Source organism: Mandrillus leucophaeus, unplaced genomic scaffold (genome assembly GCF_000951045.1).
Source record: "Mandrillus leucophaeus isolate KB7577 unplaced genomic scaffold, Mleu.le_1.0 Scaffold959, whole genome shotgun sequence".
NCBI classification, from domain to species: domain Eukaryota; kingdom Metazoa; phylum Chordata; class Mammalia; order Primates; family Cercopithecidae; genus Mandrillus; species Mandrillus leucophaeus.
The window spans coordinates 470,365-480,642 of NW_012110463.1; the positions used below are offsets into that span (position 1 = coordinate 470,365).

At 41.8% G+C, this 10,278-nt stretch overlaps 1 protein-coding gene across 1 annotated transcript in view; it reads right to left on the bottom strand.

Annotated features, from left to right (window-relative positions):
- ZNF681 (zinc finger protein 681) overlaps positions 1 to 7,380 on the bottom strand; it is a 20,818-nt gene extending 13,438 nt beyond the window's left edge. Inside the window, exons 1-3 of the mRNA XM_011970594.1 lie at positions 7,236 to 7,380; positions 4,303 to 4,429; positions 3,702 to 3,794 (exon numbers count right to left, since the gene is read on the bottom strand). Of these exons, the coding sequence (XP_011825984.1) occupies positions 3,702 to 3,794; positions 4,303 to 4,429; positions 7,236 to 7,238 (223 nt within the window). The 5' untranslated portion in view covers positions 7,239 to 7,380. The remainder of the gene's footprint in view (positions 1 to 3,701; positions 3,795 to 4,302; positions 4,430 to 7,235) is intronic.
- Positions 7,381 to 10,278: the final 2,898 nt, after the last annotated feature.

The window sequence follows — 10,278 nt, forward strand, 5'->3', positions numbered from 1 at the left end:
AAAAAAAAAAAAAAAAAAAAAAAAAATGTGGTTTGCAATACTGATGCACCATTAAAATTTCTCTAAATAGGCCAAGTGTGGTGGCTCACACATGGAATCCCAGCACTTTGGGTGGCTGAGGCGGGTGGATTACCTGAGGTTGGGAGTTCAAGACCAGCCTGACCAACATGGTGAAACCTCGTCTCTACTAAAAATACAAAATTAGCCGGCCGGTTTGGCACATGGCTGTAATCCTAGCTACTCGGGAGTCTGAGGCAGGAGAATCGCTTGAACCTGGGAGGCAGAAGTTGCAGTGACCCTAGACTGCGCCATTGTACTCTAGTCTGAAGACAGAGTAAGACTCCGTCTCAAAAAAAAAAAAAAAAAAGGAAACAAAAACAAAAACAAACTCTATTCTCTACATCAATATAATATGTGACTGTGTACTCACAGAAGGCAGGTATTTTGAATAACTGGCATGTGCTCCACGGCAGTAAAATTTCAAAGAAAATGAAGTGCAATCATAAACAGAAGATTCTAATGAGAAATTTTTAATAAAGAAGCATTTAAAAGAAACTAATGAGAAACTTTTAATAAGCATTTAAAAGAAACTAGAGACAATTTTTTTTTTTTTTGGAGACAGAGTCTCGCTCTGTCACCCAGGTTGGAGTGCAGTGGCACGATCTCCGCTTACTGCAACCTCTGCCTCCCGGGTTCATGCCATTCTCTTGCCTCAGCCTCCTGAGTAGCTGGGACTACAGGCGCCTGCCACCATGGCTGGCTAATTTTTTTTTTTGTATTTTTTGTAGAGATGGGGTTTCACCATGTGAGCCTGGATAGTCTCTATCTCCTGACCTCATGATCTGCCCACTTCGGCCTCCCAAAGTGCTGGGATTACAGGCGTGAGCCACTGCACCCAGTCTGAGGTTGGAAAATTGCTTCAGGCCAGGATTTCAAAACCAGCCTGGGTTATGTAGCAAGATCCAATCTCCAAATTAAGTGCCTTTAGGAGAGCTTTGAGATCCACGGAGGGAGTTGTGAAACTGCTAATGCCCAATTCTGAGGAATGCTCCTTTTCAGAAGGCAGGTGGCAAACTACAGAACTCCTGTTTTCCAGTGTAGACCAGGAAATGGCCTACCCAACTTAGTCTTCTGATAATTCTGAAATTACCCTGTAATCATCTCATACTTTTCCCAGCCACAGTCTGTAAGAGGTCACACCCTTTCAGAGGCCTTGAGAAAGGTACCCACTTATAGCCATGCAGCAGGCCTGCAGACCTTGGTCCCTGAAGCAGTTCAATGACTCAGTTTCAGATACCTGAGCCACAGTTCACAGCCAGTTCTGCCTATGTTAAAGCCCACTCAGTGACCTGGAAAAATCCTCTCTGATACACAGTGAATGCCATACTCATCCACATTCTTAAATAAGACTTACCATATACAGACCTGACTGCAGAAACCTGCCCTAGTGTCTGCCCTACAGGTCAAAGTCTTGAGGGAAATTCAGTCTGTCCAAAAAATAAAATGTGAATTACAACTACCCAAACCCCTTGTAAGAAGCCAACTGAAGGTGGACCCCAGTGCAGACCCAGCAGCCTTATGACCAAGCTACATCCCCTTTCCACTACAAACCCAGAGGGCATCTCATGACCGTGGGGGCCCAATAAAAGATCTTTATCTTCTGAAAACAGGTTATAAAAACTTGAAGAGGTGTTTGCTTTTTCAAGTTTAAAGACACTAATACAAAACTGCATTTTGCCTATTGTCAATGCTTCTATTTTAACAAAGAACATTAAGTATGTGGCAAAAGAATTAGTCAAAAAAATGAAAAAGAGCCATTGAAACTGAAGACAAGGGCCGGGCATGGTGGCTCACGCCTGTAATCCCAGCACTTTGGGAGGCCGAGGCGGGTGGATCACAAGGTCAGGAGTTCAAGACCAGCCTGGTCAACATACTGAAACCTATCTATACTAAAAATACAAAAATTAGCCAGGCATGGTGGCATGTGCCTGTAGTCCCAGCTATTTGGGAGGCTGAGGCAGGATAATCGCTTGAACCTAGGAGGCAGAGGTTGCAGTGAGCCGAGATTGCGCCACTGTACTCCAGCCTGGGCAACAGAGTGAGACTCTGTCTCAAAAAAAAAAAAAAATCTTATTTACGACAGTATTAAAATATATTTCTGAGAAGAAATGTAATCAAAGAGGTAGAAAATCTTTACAATGAAAGATATATCAATGAAAGAAATTAGAAAAGACACAAATAAATTGGAAATATTTCATGTCTATAGATTGAAAGAATAAATACTGTTAAAGTGCCATGTTGGCCAGGCGCAGTGGCTCACGCCTGTAATCCCAGCACTTTGGGAGGCTGAGGCAGGCAGATCACGAGGTCAAGAGATGGAGCCCATCCTGGCCAACATAGTGAAACTCTGTCTCTTAGTATACTAAAACAAAAAATAGCTGGACGTGGTGGTGAGCTCCTGTAGTTCCAGCTACTTGGGGGGCTGAGGCAGGATAATAGCTTGAACCTGGAAGGGAGAGGTTGCAGTGAGCCAAGATTGTGCCACTGCACTCCAGCCTGGCGAAAGAGTGAGACTTCGTCTCAAAATAAAAAGTGCCATGTTAATGGCACTTAGATCTACAGATTCAAAAAATGGCACTTGATCTATAGATTCAATAAACTCCCTATCAAAATTCCAGTGGCGTTTTACAGTAATGAAAAATACAAGTCTAAAATTTATATATGAAACTACAATAAACTTTGAATAGTGAAAGCACTCTTGAGAAAATAAAAACAAAGCTGAATGACATCATACTTTATAATTTCAAACTATATTTGAAGACTATAGTAATACAAACAGGATGGAATGTGCAGAAAAATGAACAAAAACCTACTACTCTCATACATTGCAGAGGTGATGCAAAAAGAGAACTTAAAAAATAGTTTAACATAGAGTTTCTCAAAATTATGCAGATATCTGTGTGTCCCCCAAAACAATGGAAAAGCACTCAGATTGTGCAGTCTCTTATATGCCATTAAGAAGACTTTGGCTCTCACTCTAAATTAGAAGGCAGATCACTAAAGGGAAAGCAGAGTCCTAAGAGAACTTAAAAGCATAAGACAGAAGACGCTCTTATGTGAGAGCAAAATAGAAAAACTCGGCCAGGTGCTGTGGCTCATGCCTGTAATCCCAGCACTTTCAGAGGCCAAGGTGGGTGGATCACCTAAGGTTAGGAGTTCAAGACCAGTCTGGCCAACACACAGTGAAACCCCGTCTCTACTAAAAAAAAAATACAAAAATTAGCTGGGCATGGTGGCGCACACCTGTAGTCCCAGCTACTTGGGAAGCTGAGGCAGAAGAATCGCTTGAACCCTGGAGGTGGAGGTTGCAGTGAGCCGAGACTGTGCCACTGCACTCCGGCCTGGGTGACAGAACTAGACTCCATCTCTCAAAAGAAAAAAAAAAAAGAAAAGAAAAACTTGGGCTTTCCAGAAGTAAGCTGAGATTGAGACTGTGCCACTGCACTCCAGCCTGGGTGACAGAGTGAGACTCCATCTCTCAAAGGAAAAAAAAACAAAAGAAAAGAAAAACCCAGGCTTTCCAGAAACTATTTCCTTTGGAACATAGCTTCCCAAATCACATTATTAAGGATTAGTTTTTTCTTTGACCTTTAAACCGTTCATCTATGTTATCTGTTATATTCACTTTCACTCTCACCTACCTGGTTTGGCCACCATCCTATGTCTCTTTCTAGTCCAAGGCTCTTTTTCTTGCTCCAGACAGGTGATCAGATCTGGCTTAGAGACAGCAATACCTGTTTTATTGAAAATAAATAACATAAATCTTGCTCATATTCTCTAATCACCAACATGGCAATGTGCTCAGTAAAGAGGGTGAAATAGATTCTTGTAAATCAATTCCAAAATATTGATTTACAAAAGAAATTTCTAAATATTTAGAAAATATTTTAAATTTGTTAGTTCTTAATTTCACCGTCCAGTCCAGTACAACAAATCAAAAATTAGTGTTGGTAATTAGATTTTAAAGTGTGGGCAATAATATTTTATGCCACTAAACTTCTGGAATTACCACTCTAATCTAGAGTGAAGAATACAGATTAGCTCAGGAACGCAGAAAGTTCAGGTCAAGATGAAACAGCTTAAAGAAATTCTTTTCTACAGAGATGAAACCCTAAGATTTTTATAAAAACAGGGATCTGAAACTCACTTATGCAAAGCATAAATTACCTAAAAACATTACACAAAAAAGAAAAATTCAATCTTTAGGATATAATAGGAATTCTGTATTGAAGTTATCCTCACCCAAGAAGACCAGGTTTCTGTAGTTCTCTAACATCACATTCCTATATAAATTCTGCTGTATAGTGTCCAGGCATTGCCACTCCTCCAGAGAGAATTCTACGGCCACATCCCTAAATTTCAATGGTTCCTGAAAAACACACACACACATACACATACATATTTACAAAGTGGCCATGGAAAGAATTTATAATTTGACTCAAGGTAAAATAAGAAAGTGAAGAGAACTGGTTCTGACTTACATAAATGACTGAAATTATCCAATAAAATAATTTTTTTTACACAGGAACATTCTCTGATCTATTCTCTAACTATGAGAAAAGAAAGTCGCATTAGATCTATAACACCAGACCTAAATAAACTGCCAGTCAGAACGGTAATTATTAAAAAGTCAAGAAACAATAAATGCTGGTGAGGCTGTGGAGAAATATGAATGCTTTTACAATGTTGGTGGGGATGTAAATTAGTTCAACCATTGTGGAAGACAGTGCGGTGATTCCTCAAGGATCTAGGACCAGAAAAACCATTTGACCCAGTGATACCATTCCTGAGTATATACTCACAAGAATATAAATCATTCTACTAGAAAGACTAATATGTTTATTGCATCACTGTTTACAATAACAAAGATATGGAACCAACCTAAATGCCCATCAATGATAGAATGGATAAAGAAAATGTGGTACATACACAACCATGGAATACTATGCAGCCATAAAAAGGAATGAGATCATGTATTTTGCAGGGACATGGATGCAGCTGAAAGCTACTATCCTCAGAAAACTAACACAGGAACAGAAAACCAAACACTGCATGTTGTCACTCATTAGTAAGAACTGAACAACGAGCACTCAAACACAAGGAGAGAAAGAGCATTAGGATAAATAGCTAATGCATGCCGGGCTTAAAACCTAGATGATGAGTTGATAAGTACAGCAATCCACCATGACACACGTATACCTATGTAACAAACCTACACGCTCTGTACTTGTATCCCGAAACTTAAAGTAAAATAGAAAAAAATACATATTATAAAAGACTATACTTAGAAATAAATAACAAAAATTTTTCAATTTTTTTTTTTTTTTTTTTTTGAGTTGCAGTCTCGCTCTGTCACCCAAGTTGGCGTGCCATGACATGATCTTGGCTCACTGCAACCTCTGTCTCATGGGTTCAAGCAATTCTCCAACCTCAGCCTCCAGAGTAGCTGGGATTACAGATGTCCATCACCACACCTGGCTAATGTTTGTATTTTTAGTAGAGACAGGCTTTCACCATGTTGGCCAGGCTGGTCTCAAACTCCTCACCTCGTGATCCACTTGCTGTGGCCTCCCAAAATGCTGGGATTACAGGCATGAGCCACCTCAACCGGCTTATAAAAGTTATAGTTAAAAGTGCTGAGATACAACAAAAGTAAAAAGAAAAAAACTTATGTTACAGGGCACTGTGCCTGAGATAACACATTATGTAATTTAATTTTTATAACACCCTGGGAGCTGGTACTGTTTAATAATTCTCAGGATTTAAAGTCCAGCATTTTTATTTCTTCTGTTTCTCTGTCATTGATTTTTTTAAAAAATATAAACAATAAAAGCTAAATATAGACAGAAATGCAGAAAGAATTTAATGTATTTTAGAAAAATTTATATTCTTTATGTTTACTTTTTTGTGACTTGTGGAGCAACTCCTAGATCTGTAGGAATAGAAAACAAGTTGCTAGATAGAATGCAAGTACTAGTTTCAATAAAAAATTATAACCCTAAAATACATACTTTATTTTTAAAATTTATTTGCTTTTGTGTTTCGGGAATTGTAAGCACCAGCTCTAGAAAGGCAGCAGAATTCACCAGTCAAAACTCTGATCTCCACTAATCAGTTCTATGAGGCAACACCTCAGGGTAGGGCCAGACCTATATAAGGCCTCCAAAAAGGTGAACCTGAGCAGAACTGGGGCAGGGAGTGGATTCTATGTAGAATTCTGTTCTCTATGCCACTGGGATATTTCCAGTTCTGTTTTTCCTAAACTGACCTTAAAAAAAAACTTAAATCTCAGAGTTTGTATAATTTTAACCTTTCTTAGACACTGCCCTATCAATTATATGTAACATATACTAATAAGCAATTTAAACAAATTTATAAAGGTTTTCTAGGGTAATTTTATTAAAAGACAAATATGTATTAACAAGGTAAAAGAAATAAATATCCCTTCAGGTGATGACATCACAAGTCACAATTATATAAAGAAAGTGTCACAAATACAGCCCAAGTTTTCTGCACACATCTGTTTATTGTACCAATTATATGATGTTTAATTTAACCATTATCCAGCTGTTAGTCTAGACTAAAAGCTCCTGGATTGTAGGGACCATGACTGCTTCATCTATTTTTCTAACGGCCATATGAAAAGAAAACAATTTAGCCGGGCGTGGTGGCACATATCTGTAATTACAACTACTCGGGAGGCTGCCTCGAACAGCCTGGCCTCGTGGTCTGCCCGCCTCAGCCTCCCAAAGTGCTGGGATTACAGGCATGAGCCACCGCGCCAACCCTTTTGACTCCCATACATTTTTTAATAGAAGGAAAGAGAAACTGGGAATGCCACGGGCCAAAGCTCTTCCCACTCATGAACCTGGCATCCGTCTGGATTCTTCCCTGACGACCCTCCCATGGTCCCTGCACAACCCGGGAGAGACCCGGCGTTGCGGGTGCGGAGCCGCCCAGAGAGAGCTGCAGGCCAGCACGCAGTCACTGACCAGGGAAGAGACAGGACGCCCGGGGGGCTGGCTGGCTGCGCAGCCGCCATCTTATGGTCGAAGGGGACTAAGGCTGACCCGGGCGAGAACTCAGGGCGCAGATTGTGGAACTGACTGCGGCGAGGTCTGCGTCTCGCCATAGCCCCTTCCCCTCTCTCGGGATGTCGTACCCGGCATTCTCACCATTTCTAGGTTTCCGGGGACCCTGGCGTCTTAGATATGGATCTCCAATACCTGCACGTCACGGAGCCACAGAGACTCGGCCTCTAGAAACAGGGGACACAGAGCAGTGAAAGCAAAACCTGGAGCTCCGGCTGCAGAGAGAGACAAAGGCCCCGCCAAACCCGGAAGCCGCCCTGTCCGCTCTACCTGCATTCCTGATTGGACAGTTCCCAGCCCAGCGTCCCTGATTAGATAATAAGTAAAACCCCACCCCCTCAGGTCCTGAATGACAGAAGATGTGATCAGATGCTCGGCTGAATGAAGACTAACAGCCTAAGTTGCAGCCTTTTCAGACAGGGCTCCCTCCCAGAGCTGAGCTGGGCCCACCCAAAAGGGCATTTGCCTTTAACCTTCTGTGTAAGGTCACATGCATTTCAAATAATAGACTAGATAGCTATTCAAAAATAAATACATATATAATAACGATTATTTTAAAATTTCAGCTTTTATGACCGTCCTGGTTTCTGGCAGCCATAGTCCCTACAGGTGCGTGCCGCCATGCCTGGCTAATTTTTGTATTTTTAGTAGAGACGGGGTTTCACTATGTTCAGGCTGGTCTTGAACTCCTGACCTCGTGATCCACACCCCTCAGCTTCCCAAAGTGCTGGGGTTACAGGTGTGAACCACCGCGCCTGGCTATATATCAGGTTTTTAAAACCATAAACAGACACAAAAGCAGCCACTTTGATTGAGGAGAAAGAGGGAGCCTAAAGCAGCTGACCCTCAAACAGCTCCACCAAGCCCCAGGCCAGGCCATCTGAACCCTCCAAGGCCACATGATAGTTACAGAGGATGACAGTTCCCACAGGTGCTTATCAAACACTGTGTTAGCTTCTCAGTCACAGAGTCTCAGAATTTCTCCTTGCCAATACTCTGTGAGGGGAGGCCCTGACTCACTAGAGCACAGGAGGTTCCTAAGCTCTTCCCAGGAAATGGTTAACAAAGTGTGGAGGTGGGGGAAAGCCCAGTCAGAACAAGTGACTTCCCAGGGTCTCCCTAGACTCCATCCCCTCCTCCACATGGGGCCAGGAGGTGAAGCGAGCAGCCTCCTAAACCCCTCTCTCCTTGGTCAAAGTGGCTGTTTTTGTGTTTGCTTATTTATGGGATTTCAAAAACCTGATTTTTTATTTTGAGTAGCTTCGGGCTTGTGTGTATTTGTATAGGCTTTATTAGAAAGAAAAGGGCTTAAGACAATAACATTTTTAAAATGTCTCAGTGGGGAATAGACTTCCATGTCATGAACGATATTGCTGACCTCCTTCTGCTGCCTTTGTGCAAAGTATAAATAGTGTGAGAAATGGCATGTGCTGGGTTGTGGTTTCAGTATGGGAGGGCAGTTCCTTAAGATGGAAACCAAGTCTCACTGAGCTGTAGAGCTGCACTCACCTTTTATCACATTCCCCACCATAGTCTTTCACTCTTCTTCTGTGCTTAAATTTCTTTCCACATACTTTATTTATTTATTTATTTTTAAGACAGAGTTGAGCTGTGTTACCCAGGCTGGAGTGCCATGGTGCAATCTTGGCTCACTGCAACCTCCGCCTCCCAGGTCCAAGCAATCCTCCTGCCTCAGTCTCCGAAGAGTTGGGATTACAGACGTGGGCCACCACGCTGGGCTAATTGTTGTAGGTTTAGTAGAGTAGGGGTTTCACCATGTTGGGCAGGCTGGTCTCGAACTCCTGACCTCATGGGATCTGCCCACCTTGGCCTCCCAAAATGCTGGGATTACAGGTGTGAGCCACCATGCCTGGCAAACATATATATTATTTTGATTATATATATAAGGTGTATATATACATATATATAGGGAATATATATGTGTATGTTTGTGTGTGTATATATGTGTATATATATGTGTGTGCGATTTTGTGTGTGTGTGTGTACACATAGAGGTCTCACTCTGTCACCCAGACTGGAGTGTAGTGGCTGAATGAAGGGTCACTGCAGCCTCAACCTCCAGTGATCCTTCTACCTCAGACTGTTGAGTAGCTGGGACTATAGGCATGCAACACCAAACAAGGTCAATTTTTAAAATTTTTGTAGAGACTGAGTCTCACTATATTGCCCAGACTGGTCTTGAACCCCTGGGCTTAAGCAATCATTCCACCATGGCTTTCCAAAGTGTTTCGATTACAGGTGTTAGCCATCAAACCCTGCCAACAATATTTTTTAAAGAACTGTTACAACCAAATTATGAGCTATAGTTGTGCCACTGCATTCCAGCCTGAGCACCAGAGTGAGACCTTGTCTCCAAAAACAAAACAAAACAAAACAAAAACTTATGACCAAATTAAAATTCTAAGGTTGTGTCCTCTGTGTCCCCTTCCTGCCCTGTAAGCTATCACTGTTAAATATTATGGGTATTGAGAAAACTGTTAGATATTATTAAGAAATTCCTATATATCCTCTAAGTGAGATAAGGTATTCTGATGTGACCCAATATTTCCTCACCCCTACCTCCAGAGTCTAAACTAGCAAATCAAATCAGGACACTCACAAAGAATAGCTGGTCATTTTCAATTAGAAAATTAAATACCCCCGTTCATGAGAGTAATCCAGTGATTTTAAAAAAGAGAAGCCAAACTGAAATGCAGTGTAGTCAGGGCACAATTACCCTGGAATAGCCACTTCACACGGAATGACTGAGGAGCCTTTTTTTCTTTCTTTTTTTTTTTTTTTTTGAGAGGGAGTCTTGCTCTGTTGCCCAGGCTGGAGTGCAGTGGCGCGGTCTCGGCTCACTGCAAGCTCTGCCTCCTAGGTTCATGCCATTCTCCTGCCTCAGCCTCCCAAGTAGCTGGGACAACAGGCGCCCGCCACCACGCCTGGCTAATTTTTTGTATTTTTAGTAGAGATGGGGTTTCACCGTGTTAGCCATGATGGTCTCGATCTCCTGACCTCGTGATCCGCCCGTCTCAGCCTCCCAAAGTGAGGAGCCTTTCTAAGATGAACAAATTTGGGTAACACAATTCTTTCTTTCCTTTTCTTTTTTCTTTTTTTTTTTTTT